Raw genomic sequence first — 22,201 nt, 5'->3', positions numbered from 1 at the left:
AAACAGTATATGATTATGATTCTGGCAACATTACAGGTCAGAAGTCAGATTAAATCAGAATATTTGAAAGATCCGGGTTTATTGAGGGTGTCGGTGAGGCAATTATTAGATATAAATATTCGAAAGCTGGTAGTCATCCCGCTGGTGACGTGTTTATTACAGAACTGTACAGAACTGCATCAAGAATCTTAAATGACTCTGTTAAAGTTAATGCACACAGACAATTTCACTGATTGATTTACTAGTGATTTTATTCATCAGAAGAACACAGTCATCTAGAATGATCACTTCATCATCACTATCTTCAAGGAGAACAGAAGCGCCCATTAAACAGAATGACTTTGGAGGGATTATGCCGGATGAAGAAAAGGAACGGGTGGTCTGCGTTAAAGATTTTTGGGGGTGAGCATGAGGGCATTGCGGTTAAGTTCATGACGACGCCGGTGGCTCCAGCCGCTTCGGTTCCTTCCTCGTTGACATCAACAAAGGCTTTATGAACCACCTTTGACACCACCAGGTCTTTGGTGGAAGTCATGGCTGTAAGGTTCACCTTCTTAGGGTCAAAAACATCTTCCATTCCCATGCTGATCAGAAGAGTCTTCATATCGTATTTTTCCTCCATCTTGAATCTGGGCAGAGACACTTGAACCTCTTGTTCAGGCATGACTTCTGGTTTGGTCCACTCCATGAGCTTCTCATAGGTTAGTGCCTTTTCAAGCTGGATAATAGAGAGACATGTTAAGTGTGTCTATTTGCATAAACTGGGGTCTGTTTGTACAGCATCAGTGATGTGACGATTATTTTTTTGTGTTTGGATCAGATCAAGTCATAAATACACCTCCTCTTCAATGGCTTAGATGTATGCAGTATTAACCCTGTAAAACCTGATACATTTAAATGGAACATTTTATTAACATTTAGATTACTTTTTTTTTTTTTATTAAACAAAAAAAAAGTTGCATCTAAAAGTGCAATGCATATGTGTTGAGTATCATATTTGATACATCAGGTGAATAGGGTTATATAGAATATGAGAATATGGAGGAAAAACAGCTCCAGTTTATTCACAGGCCCAAACTGAGCAAAAATATGTTATTTGGGGCAGATGCTGAAATGTATATGGCCAAAAAGATTAAATTCTGATATCTTGAAATGTAAAACAGTATAACAGACTATTGACATAAAATGCATGTAAATATATGTCGCCACTCTATATCTGCCAATAATATGTCTTAGTAAGTTGCTATTTAAAGCTACACTGTGTGATATTTTCCCCCATCTAGCGTTGAAAAGGTATATGACCATCCAGTGAATATTAGTTTCTGTTCCTCTCAATTCCAATTTCGTTTTAACTCCTACGGTGGCCGATTTAGTCCAAGATTAACATGGCTTCCAGTTTCGACCTCGTTCACATTCGACACGGTGCCACCGAGTGTTAAAACGTGAAAGGCGAAGCTTGAATTTACGGGTATGTCCCTCTTTGGCTAATGTACTTTCTAGGATGGAGGGGCAACATGGCGACCGGCATTCGAACCCCTCACCCGTATGTATTTTCAATGGCATATTATAAACTTACGAGAATACTTTATTACTTGAAAGAAGTAAATATACATTAATGAGCACATATATTTTTGAAAAAACTATGGGCCCTATTTTAACGATCTGAAACGCAAGTGTCAAAGCGCGAAGCGCAAGTAACTTTGTGGGCGGGTCTCAGCGCTGTTGCTATTTTCCCGGCGGGATAAATGGCTCTTGCGCCCGGCGCAAATCTAAAATGGGTTGGTCTGAAGTAGCTTCATTATTCATAGGTGTGGTTTGGGCGTAACGTGAATAGACCAATCCGAGCGTCATCCAACATTCCCTTTAAAAGCAGGTGCGCAAGTTCCATTATGGATTGCTATTATTATGGCGTATTTACCAGGCGCACGCCAGGAGCGGTTCACAGCCGAGGAGACTGATGTTCTTGTAAGAGCAGTGAAAGACAGAGAAGTGAAGTTGTACATTATGGTAAAGGTGATTTCACAGTCTTTTTTTTTTTCAGTCTTTCAGTTTTTTCAGTTTTTCAGTCGATTTTTTTTCCTGGTTCTTGACGGACAAACCAATTTGTCAGATGTCCTTATATACATATATGTCTTGCCACTATTGGGCAAACAGGTCTTATCCTTAATTATTACAATTAGCCTGAATCATTTGTAAGCTAGATTTATGCCTATTTTTTCACATCTTCGTGGCACACCACAATGATTTCCGTCATCTCATGTGTTAATATTTTTTTAGTGTAACAATTTATGATTTGCAAAAATAACTGTTGCATCTGTGTAGGTTACATGAGCAAAGTGTGTGCGCGTTGTGCACGCTATACATTATGGTCAAGCATGCGCCCTTAAAATAGCATAATGAACAACGCGCAACGCGCCACTGACTTTAGACTAGGTTTTTTCTGGTCAGTGGCGCAATTGTTTAATGGAACAGCAAAATAGCACCAGGGATTGTTTGCGCCGAAACACGCCTCCTTTTTTGCGCTGAACCGCCCAGGGAGCGCAAGTTCATTCACTAGTTTAGCGACGTGCTTCTGTGGAGGGAAAAGCACGCTTTGCGCAGGTGCAAAATAGGAATGACACATGCGTCGGTGTACAAAGTCAATTGCGCTGGGTGCAAGATAGGGCCCTAAGTTTTTTTAGCAAAGAATAAACTAAAAAAATTACACAGTGTAGTTTTAAATGCTCCATTTTGTGATAAAAGGTCTGTAGTTTTAAAACACAATGCAATGCAACAATGATGATTGAGATGAACAAATAAATGCTCATCAAAAGCCTGATGGATCATATTTTATATTTACATTACATGATTATATTCAAGTAAGCCTAAGTTGCTTCAGTCCAGTAAGTGTTCATCAAAATAATATAAAAGTTATTCTTAAATTTACTTCATATAAATCAGTAAAGATTTAAAAAAAAGACATGTGATCCATGAGCTGAAGTTGGACATTTTTACTAAAAGACCTTTTTGTAAAAAACTATCAGTCTGTGCTGTCTCACCTTCTGAAGGCCAGTGGTGCTGTCTTCAATCTTATTAGGAAGGATGATCAACATACTGAGATTCTTCCCGACGTACGGAAGCTCCAGAACCTGACTGTTTATATCAGGGATTGAGGCCAGATGAAAGCGCGCCTTTTGATGCATCATCTTCACTGGTTTAGTTTGAGTCTGCCAAACATCAGTGGAAAAACTTTATAACTTCTCTTTTCAAGACTGTTAAACATATTTTTTAAAAGAGCATGAAATCTCACATTACTCAGCTTAAACTGCTCATCTTTGGTGGCTTCCTTTAGGAATTTCTTCTCCCACTTTCCCTTGAAGTAAATGGCGTTCACCAAGACCAGTTTCGTCATCGCATCAATGGCTCCCTGTGGCAGCAAGTCCTTGATCTTCTCTAAAATACAAATGGACATAGTCCACTTTGAGCAGTGATTTGAAATGATTCTCATAGGCCTAATGAATTGATTGAATCTCTAAATTATGTTTAATTAAGTTTAAGAGGAGCATGTTCAGATAATCTATCCAATCAGCGCGAGAGGAGGCTTATATATAAAGCAGAATTACCTCTGTTCCACGACAGACTGATTTTCCAGCATCTCCTTGGACAGCACGCCACACATGCATATTTTATACTATATCTGATTATATGTAAGTGTGAACACTATATTGTTACTTAAGTATAAATAAAAAAAACTCTATTAGAGAGCATGTCTCAAAGTTCTTATGGAAATGTAAATAAAAAGGGCATTAAAGTCAAAACTTTAACCTCCAAAGAACTTTATAGCTCAACTCAAGAACCCATAGGGCTGAACATGGCCCTTAAAAAGCAGCAAAAAAAACGTAATGAGTTATTTGTGGAATAATAATGATAATTATGCTGGATTTCACCTTGTGTTTTTTTCTCCACCCATTTGTTGATGTTGACACGGGCAGCTTCTGATTTGGTCTTGAAGTCCACCTTCTCCAGTCCGGCTTCATAGTATATTTTTGCGTCATTGAGGAACTTCTGTAACACAGCAAACCGATTGAGGTGCAAATTATATTAGAGCTGGGAACATTTCCAGAACCTCCAGTGAATAAACAGAGTCTTACCTCAACAAACTGGTAGGATTGCTCTGCGTAGAGGCGGTTGGCAAGACTCAACACATACGGGACTCCTGGTTTGTTCAGCTCACTCATAAACTTCTTGAAGCTGGAATGAATTTCGTCCAAATGATGTTCTGGAGTCACAGAGTGGGGTTTGCCAGGGCCTTTAAAGCCCAAGACCTACACAGCATTATTGTGGGTAGAATTAATAAAGATATCCTCATTATTCTGATAAGTTCAGCGTATAGTCTTAAAATACAGAATATAATAGTTTAAAATACTGAACATGATGTTGCATCAAACACACATATTGTCACAGTTGTAGATTTTCGAACAGACTTTAATCTAATAAATCATCACCAAACAGGAGAAAATCTAAGAGAATATACAACCATGTTACACATAGACGATAAACAATACAGGACAACAAACTGACTAAAACTGAGGGCTTAAGTACAAAAAGCAAACAAAGGAGCTAATGAGTTCAGTGAACTTCACTCACTGAAACGGACTCGGAAACTTCACTCTCAGGAACGGACTCAAGAATTTCACTCACTGGAATGGACTCTGGAATTTTACTCACTGGAATGGACTCAGGAAATTTCACTCACTGGAACGGATTTGGGATTTCGCTCACTGGAACAGATTTGGGCATTTCACTCACTGGAACAGACTCGGGGATTTCACTCACTGGAACAGACTCTGGGATTTCGCTCACTGGAACAGACTCTGGGATTTCGTTCACTGGAACAGACTCTGGGATTTCACTCACTGGAACAGACTCTGGGATTTCACTCACTGTAACAGACTCTGGGATTTCACTCACTGGAACAGACTCTGGGATTTCACTCACTGGAACAGACTCTGGGATTTCACTCACTGGAACGGACTCTGGGATTTCGCTCACTGGAACGGACTCTGGGATTTCGCTCACTGGAACAGACTCTGGGATTTCACTCACTGGAACGGACTCTGGGATTTCACTCACTGTAACGGACTCTGGGATTTCGCTCACTGGAACGGACTCTGGGATTTCGCTCACTGGAACAGACTCTGGGATTTCACTCACTGGAACGGACTCTGGGATTTCACTCACTGTAACGGACTCTGGGATTTCGCTCACTGGAACGGACTCTAGAATTTCATTCACTGGAACGGACTCGGGGTTAGCTGGATTGCCCAAACGTTTTTGGGATGGGACTGGATGACGTCAGGTAATGTCCTCATTAATTTCCTCTAGAACAAAATCTGAAGCTTTTATCCAGATGACAGTTAATATAATCAACCAAGGATACACTGCATTTACCGTGAGAAAGAAACTATCATTGATATAATTCATCATCCAGTCCCTCCAGAAAACAGGCCTTAAGAGAGCTCATTGTAATACAGTGTGACAACATGCCCCGCCAGTGCAACTGGCATTTAAACCCGGCTCGTTTCTTCTGCTGGATAGATCAGCATTAAAGGTCCCATGGCATGACATTTTTTAACATTAATATGAGTTCCCCTAGCCTGTATATTGTCCCCAAGTGGCTAGAAATTTAGATAGGTGTAAACCGAGTTCTGGTTGTCCTGCTCTGCCTTTGAGAAAATGAAAGCTCAGACGAGCCGATCTGGAATCTTCCCTGTATGTCGTCATCTGGGGAAAGGTTACGTCCCCTTCCTCTGCTTTGCCTGTCCAGATAATATGGATTCGACAGCACCGCCACAAACAGTGAGTAACAGTGTTCATTAATGCCTGATCTGTGATCAGTGATTTCTGATGTGTAGCTAATCATTCAAGTTAATACAGACTTTTTTTCTAAATCGTTTATGCATCCGTGAATCAAGCCAGTGACTAAATTATCAACTTCACATTGTTTCTGTTAGTAGCTCTCTGCAGTTTAACACACTTTAAATAACAGATTTGTTTCATAAATCTGTTATTTAAAGTGTGTTAAACTGCAGAGAGCGATCAAAGAGCACTCTCTTTATACTGTTCGAAGCTGTCAATCACACATCGCGAGTAAATCTGCACACTTGCCCAAACTGCCATTATAAAGAATGACACTGCACAACGAAGCTCTTACTGTATTCATATCGATATTGTGTTTGCTGTTAGTTATGGTGAAAGCATTTTGTGAGAGAAGTAGCGCTGCAATGACGAGATCACTGCAATCACGCGGTCAACAGACTGTCTGTGTACTCAATGCTCATCACTGCAGCTTTTCATGTGATGGGAAAAGATCTAAAAATAATGCTATAATCAACACTTTCACCATTCGTTCATCTTGACAGCTCGACAAAAAAAAACTGTAGTAAAAGTATTCAAGAGGGGTTCCACATGTTACAAAGTTCGTAGAATAAGGGACTTGTGTTTATTTAGAACCCTCAGATACAAATAAAATAAACTTGCGCTCACAGCGCTCTCAACAACTCAGTATAATATAACTTTCTCAGTAATCTTTCTCCAGCTCTCTGTCTCTCTGGTCCACGAGTGCCCAGTCTGTCTCTCTCTGGCAGCGCTTGCCGACCTCGCTAAACCACACCCCCTCCGCCACATAATCTAATACTCATTTCAAATGCAAAGATGTCAGCCAATCACAACAGTGGCCGTTTTTCAAGTCTCACAGCAGACACGCCCCTTCAAACAGAGCATTCAAGCCAGAGGGCTAATATCAGAATAGAAAAAATGCCTTTTATTTCTAAATTATGACATTTTGTAAACATCATACTAACAATATAAGTACACCTCAGGAAACATTATAAAATAATAAAAAAAAATCCACGCAATGGGACCTTTAAAGAACCATCTCAACTGTTAAATAACAGATATAAGATTAAAATAATATCAGATTTGGGGGCGTGAATGGGTGTCCCTTATTTTGCCACACTGAAGGTGGCAACCCTAGTTACAACTAACCCCGCTCTCCCCTACTGCCTAAACTCCTCCACAGTCCAAAGGGCTTAAGTAAACAGGGCAAACAAAGGAGCTAACAAATTAGCAAGATAACAGGAGAATGGAATTAATCAATGAAACACACAGGAAAACTACGGTCAAAGGAAAACAGTAACTGAACACAATGAAAACGAAGATAAAAAAGAAATATAGCCTATGTATACATTTTGAATTCAGAACTACTGATCATAAAACATAACTACATAAGTGTAAGATCACCTTAATCATCTGATCTGCTGTGTTTCCTCTTGCACCGAGCGACACCATGGCCAGAGCCGAGGAGATGCTGACAGGAGAGTAGAACACATTTCCTGATGCGTTTCCTCCGCTGATCTTCTTGAACAGGTTGAGGGAGAACTGTGTGTTTGCTGCAGACAAATCCCCCATTTTCACAAGCTGAACAAGAAATAGAAGTAGTTTGAAAAACAGAAGATCTTCTTCATCATGACACACAATCTAGTTCTGTTAGATCTGTTTTAATCAATAAATGTTATTACTGTGTGGGTATTAAATTGCATGCATAAAAGTACGTCTAAAAGCATTACCTAGAGTAATCGGCAGAAATGATGAAGTTTCCCAGCGTGTCTGAGGTGAATGAATCTCTGGTGATGGGTGTCGTTCTAATAAATGCTGCCTCACCCTAAAACGCCCATGCTTTAAACCAATCAGAAAATCAGCTTGTAACATACCCTGTAATTATTAAACTGATGTTTATCCACCTGGAACAGCATCAAATTACATGATTCATTCTGCATTTTTTATCATAAGTAAAAAAAGTTAATTAAAAAAACTGTAACTGAAGAAAGTAACATGAACTCAAGAAAGATAAATGATAATTCTGTTAAACATAATCTGTTTACAACCCAATAATGGAATAACTGATGACAGTTGGAAGAAGGTGTCACTGTGAGACTTTAACAAAACAATACAAACGAAATTAAAAATAATGATCCTCATCACACACACCCAAAGTGCTTGTCTAAACAACGTTTGAATTACAATTATTAGCACTTCATAGTGATTGTGATCTGTAGTTTTTACTAAGCTGTTTGTGTCAGTTGGTTGCATAAAAAACAAGGTCATGTGTTTATGTGTATTATGAAATGCCTTTTCATATGTGATATTATTATATAATATAAATATAACCCAATAATTATGTATAAGTAATTCAGTATGATGATGTTTGTCTATCTATCAATCTATCAATCTATCTATCTATCTATCTATCTATCTATCTATCTATCTATCTATCTATCTATCTATCTATCTATCTATCTATCTATCTATCTATCTATCTATCTATCTATCTATCTATCTATCTATCTATCTATCTGTCTGTCTGTCTGTCTGTCTATATATCAGCAGAAATGATTCCAGCGTGTCTGAGGTGAATGAATGGACAGTTATGGGTGTAATTTGTAATAAATGCTGCCTCACCTTAAACTGCCCAGGCTTTAAGCCAATCAGCAAATCATATATGTTTATTTTATGGCTTAACTTGCTAATACATAGAGCTCTGGAGAGCAGAGACCTCAACAGAGATGAAGAAAACTAGAGACTACTCTATTTGCAACGTTAGCTGAGGTGACCTAAAAAACGAGCCCACACCTCCAGCTACTGTATGCTGTCGTTCTTCTTAGTGTTTCTAATAAGGGAAACAAGTGGACAAGGCTAATAGCAGAGTCCAAATACTTGCTTTGTTCTACATATATGTAGCTTGAGGCCGCAGAGGCCAACTATCTCCTTATTTTTTTCTCAATTCTCAATGAGAAGTGGCCTGGCAATGCTCTGTCTACCTCATAGAGATTATCTAGAGGAGGCTAAGAAATGCCAACAACACCACTACATCCTATAACACTGACGAAGCTACAGGGAACTGAGATCTCAACAAAAATGTACTTTCACTATTGGCAGGAGACCTACAAAGCTCATACCTGTTATTCAAAGAGCGGACGCCTCATAAAGTGGAACTCTCCGTTTTAGAAAAGCCCTACCATGCTCTTTCCCTTTTCCCTTTTCTTACCGTGCTCACTAACAAAAAAATCATCAGAATGTTTATATTATCATCATTGGTCCAGTCCCAGGGCCTGATGTTGCAAGCATGAGGGGGCAAGAAGGGAGGAAGAAGGAGAGGGTAGATGTAATGCTCAAAGGGAAGGAGGCGATGTTATCTGCCTCTGCTGGTTCCAGGACACTGGTCGTGTCTGTACTGGATCACTTCCTTGAGATCCTGCTTCTTCTTCCTCGCCTTGTGCCATCTGCTTGACCTGCTCCTTGGCGGCTCTTTGACACACCAGCTTATTGGTGGAGAGGAGACAGAGTGATGAAGCCAATCAGTGTATGGGGATGATTAGGAGACCATGATGGACAGAGGCCAATGGGCAAATTTGGCCAGGATGCTGGGCTTACACCCCTACTCTTTTTCCGAAGGACATCCTGGGATTTTCAGGGAGTCAGGACCTCGGTTTAGCGTCTCATCCGAAGGACGGTGCTCTTTTGACAGTATAGTTTAGATGGCAGGGCTGGAGCTTTCAGCATCGATGCTACTCCTAGCGAGAGATAGCTTTGTGGCATCATAGGGGGCAGCAGTGGCTCAGTGGTTCATGTAGGTTGTCTACAAACCGGAAGGTTGGTGGTTCGATCCCCGGTTCCACCTGACCAAGTGTTGAGGTGTCCATGAGCAAGACCCCTAACCCCAGCTGCTCCCGATGAGCTGGATGGCGCCTTGCATGGCAGACACCGTCGGTGTGTGAATGGGTGAATGTGAGGCAATGTGTAAAGCGCTTTGGATGGCCATTGGTCTGTTAAAAGCGCTAAATAAAATGCAGTCCATCATAAGAAGGCATGTTCTAGAAGGCAGATACATTGCTCTAAGATGGCTGGAGCAAAAGGGCATTGTGTAAGAACTACCCTTCCCAGGTCACCCCACGTGGACACTAGCGGGCAAGATGACTGCTTGTTAAGGACTACAAAACCCAGGCTGCCTGAGAGAGCAGCTGCAGCTAATCAGACCTGGAACAGGATATAATCGGAGGTGTATGGCTGTGAGAGGAGTCGATCGTGAGCCACGGAAAGATTAAGTTGTTGGTTTTGAGCTGAAGATATTTAAGTTGATACTCTTTTTGTTTAATGATTAAAAAATACACACCTGCATACTGAAGAGACTGTTGAAGTGGTGTTTTTCTGGGAAACTACACAAGTCAAAGATCCTGAACCTCTCATTACATTTACATTTTACATTTATGCATTTGGCAGACGCTTTTATTCAAAGCGACTTACAGTGCCCTTATTACAGGGACAATCCCCCTGGAGCAACATGGAGTAAAGTGCCTTGCTCATGGTGCCACAGCTTGCAAACATCTCATCAATAGAAGGCATTGACACATACCCGTGCTCATGCATCCCCTCAACATTCGCATAGTTAACATGCTGATGATCATGGATGCGGGCAGAGTATGGATTCTTCCATGCCATCTCAATCTCAGAATGGAGATCAGGAAGGAATGGAAGGCTCACGGGAGCTCTCCGCCTCAGCGCGAGCGGGACCTGAAGAGACAGATGACTGTCTCTCTTCCCTCGAGAAGAGGGCCAGATGAGGGCGGAGCTTCCTCAGTGGGAAAGGCTCGCAATGCACACAAACTAACCCCTCAAGGACCGATGTGCATGCTCCTCGCCCAGACAGGTAACGCACAAGTCATGTTTGTCATCAGGTGTCAAATTTCTTGATCTATCTGTCTGTCCGTCCGTCTATCTATCTTTTCTTCAACCCTACCACAACAGACTTGCATGTGCGTGTAAGTTTGTTCACCAGAAGGGGGCTGTAACACCAATAATGGCAATAAATTCAATGCTTGCATGGATTAAAACTCTAGGCTTTTTTACACATTTAAACAACAATTTCAGCCAGAGACTGCACTTACAAAGAGCAACATCTAGCCGATTAAATATTTTAGAGGTGAGCAAAACTAGAATTATATTCACAATGACCTGTGTGTGTGTGTGTGTGTGTGTGTGTGTGTGTGTGTGTGTGTGTGTGTGTGTGTGTGTGTGTGTGTGTGTGTGTGTGTGTGTGTGTGTGTGTGTGTGTGTGTGTGTGTGTGTGTGTGTGTGTGTGTGTGTGTGTGTGTGTGTGTGTGTGCGTGCGTGTGTGTGTGTGTGTGTGTGTGTGTATGTATACTTCATCAGCATGGCAGAAAATGTACTATATAGGGCTGTGCCATATCCAACAATTTTAGCACATATCCCAGTATGATTTAATGCTAAACAGTTAAAGAAAAAGTTTAAGAAAAACGTTAACAGAAGGAAAACCTTATAAACTTATAAACATATTTTTAAGAAAGATAATTGTTTTCAGGATTAAGTTCAGATTTAAGTTTGAGGATGATTCTAACAAACCTGTACTTTCTGCAAACTTTTTTCAAGGTAAATTAAAAATACTATCATTTTGTATCATTTTTTAATATCATTTTCATAATTCACTATGTATGTATACAGTGCAACAGCAAAAATTAAAAATGAAAGGTAGAGTATTTGTACTTTTTTATACAGTGTATATATAAATAACTACAAGTCAAGTTGCAATACCAAACAGGACCAACAGAACACTTTACCAGCCATAACCTTACAGCATACAGATATATACAGATACATTCAGAATTTTAAAGAATCTTGGTAATCAAATATATCCTTAGTAGGAAAAAAAAAGAATACTATGGAAGTCGATGGCTACCATCAACTGTCTGGTTACCAATATTCTTTAAAAAATATATATTTTTTGTTCAACAGAATAACGAAATTCGCACATGTTTGGAACAACATGAGGGTTAGTAAATGATGACAGAATTTTAATTTTTGGGTGAACTATCCCTTTAAATCAACTTAAATAATAACAATTAATTTTTTTTTTCATCTTTGTTTCTGACTTCCTTTGTAACAAATTATGGGCCCTATCATACACCTGGCGCAATGCGACACCAGATTGTTTTTTGCTAGTTTCAGCCCGACACAGTTATCATTTTCACATCCAGTGCCATGTTGTTTAAATAGCAAATTAATTTGTGCCCATCTGTTCGTCCATGGGCGTGCTGGTCTGAAAACCAGGTGTGTTCACGCGCATTGCTGGCACATCGCTATTTTGAGGAACTGAAATCGACTGCGCCATTGACCTATAGGCGGGTGCACAACACACGTACACTCTGCTTATTACACACACAGGGATGTGCAGCAGCACACAAACATTTTTATATATTAAAATAAAAGGATTCCTCTCTGGAGATGTGTTCAGTCTTTCGTATTGTAAATAGCGAATCCGCCATGGTGCGAGCGCAACTGGCTTTTAAAGGGAATGGGAGATGAGACTCTGATTGTTTTAACGCACATTACGCCCAATGACTCCTTAAGAGACTAGGCCGACCGTTGTTTGTCGTTAAACTAGCAAAAGTGAATTCGGACACGCCCTAAGTGCCCCTGCGCCGTGCGCTTCAGACCATGCACTTCAGACCATGCACTCAGATTGTTAAAATAGGGCCCTTTGTGTTTCAGTAAAAAAATCTTACAAAAACCATCAGCTCGTATAAAAAGCTAAACTGCCCAACTAAAGGAAACATTGATTGCCATAATGGTGATTTTCAATAAAACATCAACATCTAAACCTCTGTTAATTTTCAATAAGAGAGTCATCTGACAGAAATGAAGTAAATCTGATTAGTAATAGGTGAAGCTGGTAATGCTGTTTGTGGAGTTGTTTAATCCTCCTCTGCTGAGATCTTGAGAGATGTAATGTCTTCTTTTATCTTCAGTTGATTTCATATAAGGATGTGGCTGATGTCTGTTGTAGTTCTTGTTGTTTCCCTTTTCTTCAGTGATTCTGCTCATTATCATCAGGTGTCACAACTAATGGTCAATCATTATTTAATTAATCACTTAATAATCTAACTGCTTCAGTGTTACTTTACTATACAGCATATCACTTGTATAATCTGAAGAGTTGCTGGATTGGATTCAGTGCAGCAGGAAGTAGGAGAGCAGAGAACAGCAGAGGAACAGGAAACCCTGGGTGACACTCTGTGCCCTGTTATACGTGGAGCTCAGGGTGATAGTGTTAGTACTGTTATACGTGGAGCTCAGGGTGATAGTGTTAGTACTGTTATACGTGGAGCTCAGGGTGATAGTGTTAGTACTGTTATACGTGGTGTTCTGGGTGACACGGATAGTAACGTTATACGTGGAGCTCGGGGTGACACTGATAGTACCGTTATACGTGGAGCTCGGGGTGACACTGTTATTAGCGTTATACGTGGAGTTCTGAGTGAAATTCACGGTGGCAGCATTACACAGGTTCCCTTCGCAACATCTGACATTTCCAAACAATGTTGTGGAATCACAAACAGATTTAGAGGCACATCCTTTTTGAACAAGTGACTTGTTTCCGTAATTCTCTGATGAAAAAAGAAAACAAAGCAAAGGTTAGTCTAAGCTTTACTGGTCTTCTTCCTTCTTCCAATCTTCTTCCTTTTCCAGCTTCTCACCTAATATGATACAGTAGTCTTCACTCCCTGAACAGTTCAATATGTTTGTGCAGTTCTGCCCATCACAAGAGAAACATGTCTTTCCATTGGGGACAGTGATATTTGAGGAATCTACGAGAGAGAGAGAGAGAGAGAGAGAGAGAGAGAGAGAGAGAGAGAGAGAGAGAGAGAGAGAGAGAGAGAGAGAGAGAGAGAGAGAGAGAGAGAGAGAGAGAGAGAGAGAGAGAGAGAGAGAGAGAGAGAGAGAGAGAGAATTTTCAAAAACTGTTTATTACAAAAATTCAAAGAATAAAAAACATTGTGTCATAAGTGTGAATAAATCACACTAGATTAAAAAAAACACACTACAAGTGTGAAAGATTCAGTTCATCATTTACAACTGAGCATAAAGCTCCATTTACACACCAAATACTTTCAAACATTATTACATTTTCAGTTGCTTTGTAAAAGTGAAAGTCTATTTGCAGTCTAGATTTAATCAGAGCTGCAAAAACCATTACAACATCCTGGTTTTGCCCATTTTCAACTTTGTTCTTTCTGCTCAAATAAATGGCCATTTTAGCTTGACCTAGAATGAAATTCAACAAATGGCAAACAGTTCTGCGTTTTTTGACATAACGAAAGCCAAAAATAAAAATCTTATCTGAAAATACCTCATTGAAACAAAGAAAAAGTCTTTTCAATGCATTAAACAATTCCACCAATCTTGGACAATACATAAAAGCATGAAACACAGTTTCTCTTTCAAAACAAAATGGACAATTTTGACTCGTCTCTCGATTTAAAACAAAAATAAACGCATTCACAGCTATGATTCCATGTATAATTCGCCATTGCAGGTCCCCAATTCTTTTGGCTAACGGTGGCTTGTACAGTGCTCTCCACTCTGGTTTTACCTCATTACCCAACCCAAGTACAGTGCGCCAAGGAGTGTCAACCTTCTGTTTTAAACCTCTCTGATGAAAAATTTTAACACAAACATTGTAAAACACTCTACCACAATTCCCATACAAAGACAGAGGTTCAATGTCATCTAAGAAAAGACCAGTATTATCACCAAACTCTGGAGTTAACATAAGATTAGGAAAGGGGTCACTTTCATTTGCCATAATTCTCCTCTCAAAGTATCCCTTTAACAACATCTTCTCCTCTGCTGTAAGTGAATTACAACATCTCTGCAACAACTGAGAGACAACACGTTTTGACCTAATATTTAAAACACTTGCTACATTTTCGCAGTTTTGAAAATCAACGCCAGCTACATCTAATAGTTGCCCAAAAGTGAACAGGCGTGACTTTAGAAGAACTTCAGACATTGCATTACTGTTACATGTTAGGTCTACCCGTGTCCCATAAACCAGAGGCTCTTTTAAAAGCCAAAACACAGAGGTTGTTCTCACAACTTTCTGCACCTTAAATAAACCCCACACTTTGAACAGATTTATATAGAAAATTGGCAGCTGTGAGGTATTCAGTCTCTTGGGATCCATGAAAAACAGAGGTTTGTCCATTTCCAATTCTCCAACAGTTCTTAGAATCGCAATAGCCACAGGTTTCCATCTCAAGTCTTTTTGGTCAGTCAGTAATTTTTGAAGAAATTGCATGCGAAAAGCTGCCGTTCTACTTTGTACATGAACTAGGCCTTGTCCTCCTTCTTCTCTTGGCAGATAAAGAACACCTTGAGGAACCCAATGCATTTTATCCCAAAAAAAATCCAATAACAAAGATTGAACTTTTGCAAGCAAATGTAAAGGAGGGTCAACACATGCTAATCTATGCCATAAAAAAGAGGCCACCAAATTATTGATCACTAGTGTGCGCCCTCTGTATGACATTTGGGGTTTAAGCCACCTCCATTTATCCAAACGCCCTTTCACTTTGTCAACAATCCCCTCCCAGTTCTTTTGCACATAACAGTCATCTCCAAGAAAAATACCTAGATATTTAAGGCCATCTTTTTTCCATGTTAAACCACCTGGCAAAGTTGGTAAACCCTCCTCCCATTTCCCAACATGAAAGGCATCACTTTTTGACCAGTTAATTCTGGCTGAAGAGACAGTTTCAAAAACCTTAGACACTTCAACCAAAGTATCCACATCACACTGGCCATTAATCATCAAAATCACATCATCAGCATAAGCTGAAAGGCAAAAGGTATCATTACAATTTGGAATGGATATCCCTTTTAAAGTACTCCTAAATTTTTGTAATAAAGGCTCAATCGCAAAACTATAAAGAATACCTGACAAAGAACATCCTTGTCTCACCCCTCTTAGCACCTTAAAGGGAGAGCATAAGCCACCGTTAATTTTGAGCATACTTTCAATGTCCTTATACAGTACTTTTATTTTATCTATAAAAAAAGAGCTAAAACCAAATGCATTCAGAGTTTTCCAAAGATAGGAATGCTCCACCCTATCAAAAGCTTTCTCCTGGTCAATAGAGATAAAAGCTGTATTTAGACCAAAGACCTTGGATGCATCTAAAATGTCTCTAATCAACGATATATTATCAAAAATTGACCTGCCAGGAACACAATAGGACTGGTCAGGATGGATAACTTCTTCCATGACCTTACCCAACCGGGTGGCCAGTACTTTAGAGAGCAGCTTGTACTCTGAGGCAAGTAACGACACTGGACGCCATGACCTTATGTCACTTAGATCTCCCTTTTTGGGCAGAAGGGTAAGGACAGCTCTACGGCAGCTCACTGGCAACAGCCCTCCGGCTAAACTGTCATTAAGCACCTCAAGCAAATCCTCCTTCAAATCGTTCCAAAAAGACTTATAAAAGTCCATTGGGAGTCCGTCCAATCCAGGCGCTTTCCCAGTCTCCATGCTTTGGAGCGCCTCTTGCACTTCTTCCAGGGTTATCACCCCACAAAGCATCTCATTAGAAAGATCTGATACTTGAGGAAGCCCCTCAAAAAAACTCTGTTCAGCAACCATGTCCTCTCTATACTCACTAGTATAGAGTGTAGCATAAAAACTGAAAGCCCTCTTACGAATATCATCGGGATCTGACAATAAAGCACCAGTTTCAGATTTTAAATTATGAATCATACGTTTTTGTCCATTCTTTTTCTCAAGATTAAAAAAATACTTAGAGGGCGCATCCATCTCATTCACACTTTGGTAACGTGATCGGACCAAAGCCCCTTGTGTTTTTAACCCTAGCAGGTCAGACAATTTAGTTTTCTGTTTAAAAAGCTTATCCAATAGGTCTTGGTTATTAGAAAACTGTGCCAAATTCTGAAAATGCAAAATGTCATTTTCCAAAATTTTCATATCCTGGACTGTATCTTTAGTGACATTGTAAGTGTATTGCTGGCATAGTTGTTTTATCTGTATCTTACCATACTCCCACCAACTTTGTAATGATTCAAAAGTATTCTTCTCAGCTCTAAAAGAACGCCAAAAATAACTGAACACATTTTTAAAATGATTATCACTCAGCAAAGAAGTATTAAAGTGCCAGTAAGCACTTTTAGACCTAATAGAATTAATAAAGATGGAACATGATACTAAACTATGGTCTGAAAAACTAACTGGAACAATACAGCAATTCCTAAAAATGCTTAAGTGGTGTTTAAAAGCATACAGTCGGTCCAGCCTCGCAAGAGATACAGAGTTAGCATATACGTGAGTCCATGTATACTGTGACACATTTCTATGCAAATTTCTCCACACATCACATAAATCCTGCATTTCAATAAGTTGTACCAATTTTCTGCGTGAAGGCATGTGAGGTTCAAGATGATTCCGGTCTATGTCTTTCTCTGTACAATTAAAATCACCACCCAAAAACAAATATTCTTCACTGCAGCACTTCTCCAAAGTTGTACCAAGTGCGTCCAAAAAACACATTCTATCTAATGTTGATGTTGGAGCATATACACAGATGAAAATAAAAACAGAATTCTCAAAAAGTGCTCTCACTTTTAAAATTCTACCTTTCAAAACCTCTTCCACTGTATAAGAATGTGGGATAAAACTATGGGAGAACAAAATGGCCACACCCCCACTAAGGGTGGTATTATGACTTAATATAGCAAGCCCATTCCACTCTTTTTCCCACTCAATTGCATTAAATGCATCACTATGTGTTTCTTGTGCAAGCAAGACATCTATCTTTCTCTGCTTTACCAATTCAAAAAGTCCTGCCCTCTTTTGACTCCCCCTTGCTCCATTCAAATTAAGAGTAGCTATATTAAATGTATTCATGAGAAGAGAAAAGAAAAGGCATGTTAAAAAAAAGGAAAAGCGCTCAATACAACGCATTCGTCTAGGCCATATCATCATTATTCGTCAGTGTAGGATTGACCTTTGTCAGGAACTTTTTAAGTCGGTACACTTCTTTCTGAGTAAATTTACGTTCACTCATAAAGCACCTCGTGACTTTAGTAAAATTCTCAAGATCGGGAAAATAATCGACAACTTGAACATTCTTCATGTTTTTGGTGATCTTGAGAAATAATTTAATTTCACTCACACCATAACCTATAGACCACTGAATCGGCACAAAAAGCGGCGCACTTCCTTGTGAGCAAATGGAAGCACCCGAATCTGAGCAGTCACTCTCATATGCAGGCTCATCCATATCAGTCGCTACAGGCTCATTTCCTGATTTTTTTGCATATTTTATCTCAAGGCTCATTTTTCTTTTGATGGGTTTCTTAAACTCAACAAGGCTTGCGCCATGATCTACTTGCATATTGGCCTCCTCACTTTCAAAACAAGTTGTTCCTTTGCTTTCATGGGGTTCTTTGTCAATATTACCCTGACCTTCTGCCTCATCATGATTTTGCTCTCCTTCCACTGCTGTGGGAGCCGGTCCAACTGAACCCGCTCCCACAACAGTGGAGGCTTGTGCTTCTGTTTTAGAGCCTTCAGTGCGATTTTGAAAAAAAGCTTTGCTGCTTAAATTTTCAAATGATTCGGTAAAGATATCACTAGAAACAGTTGGCATTTCGCTCTGGGCCTGTGCACCATCATGTTTCTCTCTTATCTCTGCTGACGGAGTCGGTCCAGCCGGACCTTCTCCCTCAGCAGTGGTGGTTTGCACTTCCTCATTAGGCTTATCGGCGCGACTGTCGCGATTTGTAAGCCTACTCTCATTAGGTTTACTTGTTCCCTTTATGGGACAAGTTCGAACAGTGTGTCCTGTTTTTCCACAACCAAAACAACGCATTGAATCAGTTGACACAAACACAGTATAATCAAAATCCTCAACCTTAAAATTAAGCGAAAGATTTAGATCCATACTGTGATTGTTTAAGATCACGTAAACATAACGCCTGAAAGACACAACATGTTTTACGAGCTCTGATTTGGTCCCAATCAGCATTTTTTTAATTGGTGATATCAACTTCCCATATCGACCCAATTCTCTTTTCAACATTTCGTCAGTAATAAAAGGTGGAACATTTGATATTGTCACCTTTCTAGCAGGCGTAGAGAGAGGAAGAACGGGAGTAAACAAGCCGTTTACATCCAAACCCTTCTCTACTACCTCATTTGCCTTAGCTACAGAGCTCAGAAATAAAACAATAGCATTGTTCATTCTTGAAGCTGCAACCACATTATCGTGTCCAACAATGTTGCCTACCGCAATACTACACTCGTCTACGCTTAAAGACGATAACACTTTAATTGCGTGACGACGCGTGAGTGTATCAAACATTTTGAAACCTGGAGCCGCCATGCCTCCCAGTTCAAAACACTGGTCACTGGCGACCCACGAAAAACAGAAACACAAGAAAAGGAGGCTCTATTCTTACCAACAATTAATTGATACACAAGAAAGATAGAAATAAAGTTAGAAAATAGAAAACGCACTTTCAAGCCACAGCGGGCACAACTCACGCTCACAGACGCTCCTCCCAGTCACTCCGCACATGCGCTCACACACAGAGAGAGAGAGAGAGAGAGAGAGAGAGAGAGAGAGAGAGAGAGAGAGAGAGAGAGAGAGAGATGGGGTATACTTTAATAAAATAATTTCTGTACAAAATACAAAATATATCTATTGAAACGCCACTTCAGCTGCCTGCTCCATTCAATCAAAACACAAACAAGCCACACATTTTATTTCCTTTAGTGTTGACTTTAAAGAAGATAGTCATTTGCTTAGGAAAGCACAATACCTGGAGCATCTTGGTAGGTACACTGGTCCGTGTCACAGCAGGAAGTAATCTTTACAAGGCCTAAGTTCACGGACCAACTTTGACAGCCAACAGCACAAAGTTTAAACTTCAACGTAGAAGTAATATTACCTAAAACATGAATGATACAGGAAAGACTGTTTCAACTGCACATCATTTTTTATGGAAAATGTATTTATATGTACACCATAATAACACTGGTGGTAAAGAGTTCATCACAAGAAGCTTTTCCACAAGTTAAATTCTAATATATAGAACAGAAGCTGCATGGCCAAAAGTATTGGCAGTAACATAAATGTGTTTCGCAAAGTGCTGCTTCACTATTTGTGTATTATTTTTCCACATGTTTGAGCATTTTATAAGTTTTAAAAGTGATTCAGAGCAATTTCTCCCATCATATTACTAATACATTAAAACTTTTGCATTATGAAACATAGCAGTGTTTCAACAAACAGATATCAAGGAGTTTTAAACGCATTGTGCTCAGAAATAAGTTTGAATTGCTGTATTATTTAGACATATGAATGTCAACAATAGAGAAACAGAATGATTCTGAATATCAAAAACCAAGTTACTGAACATTCACAACAAAACAACAGGAAAATAAAATAATTAATAAAATAGTAATACAATTCAGCTGCATATTTTATTAATTATTTTGTTTGCAGGCTGTTTTCACAGCCGGTCTCAAAAAATCATTTTCTGCTCGACTGGCTCTTCCAACAACCCAACCTTGTTGCTGCAACAACTTTCAGCATGTTTTTCGTATAACAGCGTCTGACATGTTTATGTTTTGTGTGGCGTGAGAAAGTGACTATACCATGCAAGGCTATACCACGCAAAATCCGTTCTGAGTGGTCAGGCTGAAACGGATTTTCAGAAATGCAATTTGAACAGGATTTCAAATCACATATCAATGTAGCTCAAAACGTATTTGTCAAAATCAGGGTGAAGGTACAGATTTTGATGTCAGTGATACAAGCATTAAATGAGTCAAGAGGAAGTCCAGAGATAAAACAACCATTGCTGAGACCATGACAGTGGACAATTTGGCCAACGGGTAACAAATAAATATTGAAAAGAAGAGGTCCAAGCACAGAGCCTTGAGGGACACCTTGAGAGAGAGAGAGAGAGAGAGAGAGAGAGAGAGAGAGAGAGAGAGAGAGAGAGAGAGAGAGAGAGAGAGAGAGAGAGAGAGAGAGAGAGAGAGAGAGAGAGAGAGAGAGAGAGAGAGAGAGAGAGAGAGAGCGCGAGAGAACAAGTGGAAGATTTAAATTGTCTATCAGTGAGATAGGATGTAAACCAAGAAAGAGCACTACCTGTGATGCCTATAGATGAAAGACGAGAGATAAGTATGTGATAAAAGCTATTAAATCAAGCATGATAAGAACAGTAAGACAGGAGAAGATATATGTAGTCAAAACTGATCAGGAGCGTTCATGTTGAATTAATCTGTTATTTTATGTGTTTTGCAAAATGTTTAAATGGTTTCTGTTGTCTGAGTTCTGTGGGTTACCATAGTGCTGAAAAGTAGAGATTGGTTAGGTTGAGGATGAGCCAAAAAAACGAATGTTTCTTTATTTAAAGGCAGTAACTCTTGATGCAGTGATAATCTCTTGCTAATTATGTTAACACATGCATGTGTGCTGTTATTAGATATGATGAACTGCACAAGATTACATATTAAGTGTTCATTTTAATTATTATTAGTTTTTTTTTTATTTAAGACATATTCTTGTTTAGTGGACTCAAAGGAAATAAGTTCACAGTACTAACACGTATAAATATAGCATTTTTCACTCTTTTACGGTTAAAAAAAAAAATAATTAAAAGTATTATAAATATATTATCTAAATATAATATAAATTTAGCAAACTTTTTAACACAAATACTGCTGTTAACATAATCTGATAACAAAACATTCAAAAAATCAGTAATCGATACAGAATATTCTGAGATTGAATTGGTAAACAAGTACAAGTTAAATTTCCACATATTGGTAAATAATACCAGCCTCTCCATCAGTCAAATATAACAGTACATTTGAATCCATCATACTGGACTTACCTTCTTGTGACACTGCTGTAGAATTCCAGCAATGAGTAGTTCCATTGGAGCATGTTTGTACCGTTTGATTTGCACAGGAACCGTTCTGACTCACGCACTCATAACAGCTGAGAGAGTGTCCTTTAGTAATAAAACAGAGAGACTGTGAGAGACATCAATGATCTGCATTACTTAAAAAACATTACAAACACCATTCGTCTTTGTACCTGCAGTGAAAAGAATGAACAGAAGAAAAACTGAGATTTGCAGATCCATCTTCGATCAGGAGGTGAATGAAATAACCTGTCTGTTTCAGTGCCCATTTTATAGCTCATCAGAAGAGGAGGATCTTTATGAGAAAGTTAGACGTTTCTTTAAACAGAAACTTAAGCTTACATCATTTACT

The 22,201-nt window shown here is 39.2% G+C and overlaps 2 protein-coding genes across 3 annotated transcripts; both read right to left on the bottom strand.

Annotated features, from left to right (window-relative positions):
• Positions 1-228: 228 nt before the first annotated feature.
• LOC307138906 (leukocyte elastase inhibitor-like) lies at positions 229-7,658 on the bottom strand. Its single transcript, XM_079837600.1, has 7 exons — positions 7,608-7,658; positions 7,282-7,458; positions 4,131-4,304; positions 3,927-4,044; positions 3,290-3,432; positions 3,039-3,206; positions 229-718 (listed from the first exon to the last, which is right to left on the bottom strand). The coding sequence occupies exons 2-7, from the start codon at positions 7,447-7,449 to the stop codon at positions 305-307; spliced, it is 1,185 nt and encodes a 394-aa protein (XP_079693726.1). The 5' UTR covers positions 7,450-7,458; positions 7,608-7,658; the 3' UTR covers positions 229-304.
• A 3,862-nt stretch (positions 7,659-11,520) lies between these two features.
• On the bottom strand, positions 11,521-22,090 carry LOC307138910 (urokinase plasminogen activator surface receptor-like). 2 transcript variants are annotated; one of them, XM_079837604.1, is made up of 5 exons: positions 22,023-22,090; positions 21,817-21,936; positions 19,732-19,860; positions 13,590-13,700; positions 11,521-13,499 (listed from the first exon to the last, which is right to left on the bottom strand). In XM_079837604.1, the coding sequence occupies exons 1-5, from the start codon at positions 22,069-22,071 to the stop codon at positions 13,063-13,065; spliced, it is 846 nt and encodes a 281-aa protein (XP_079693730.1). In that variant the 5' UTR covers positions 22,072-22,090; the 3' UTR covers positions 11,521-13,062. The 2 variants fall into 2 exon arrangements, with proteins under 2 accessions (XP_079693730.1, XP_079693731.1); XM_079837605.1 differs by lacking the exon at positions 19,732-19,860.
• Positions 22,091-22,201: the final 111 nt, after the last annotated feature.

Source organism: Gobio gobio, assembly GCF_949357685.1.
Source record: "Gobio gobio genome assembly, chromosome: 15".
In the NCBI taxonomy this organism is placed as follows: Eukaryota; Metazoa; Chordata; class Actinopteri; order Cypriniformes; family Gobionidae; genus Gobio; species Gobio gobio.
This window is presented reverse-complemented; position numbering and strand designations above follow the sequence as displayed.

What these genes read in the sequence shown, in the direction of transcription:
- LOC307138910 (XM_079837604.1), bottom strand. Translation starts at nt 22,071, where the DNA reads ATGGATCTGCAAATCTCAGTTTTTCTTCTGTTCATTCTTTTCACTGCA. An exon ending in GTTCATTCTTTTCACTGCAG is followed by an intron (nt 21,937 to 22,022) that starts GTACAAAGACGA and finishes TTATTACTAAAG; the next exon opens with GACACTCTCTCAGCTGTTAT. An exon ending in TACAGCAGTGTCACAAGAAG is followed by an intron (nt 19,861 to 21,816) that starts GTAAGTCCAGTA and finishes TTCATGTTTTAG; the next exon opens with GTAATATTACTTCTACGTTG.
- LOC307138906 (XM_079837600.1), bottom strand. Translation starts at nt 7,449, where the DNA reads ATGGGGGATTTGTCTGCAGCAAACACACAGTTCTCCCTCAACCTGTTC. An exon ending in CAGCAGATCAGATGATTAAG is followed by an intron (nt 4,305 to 7,281) that starts GTGATCTTACAC and finishes AATGCTGTGTAG; the next exon opens with GTCTTGGGCTTTAAAGGCCC. An exon ending in AATCCTACCAGTTTGTTGAG is followed by an intron (nt 4,045 to 4,130) that starts GTAAGACTCTGT and finishes GCTGTGTTACAG; the next exon opens with AAGTTCCTCAATGACGCAAA.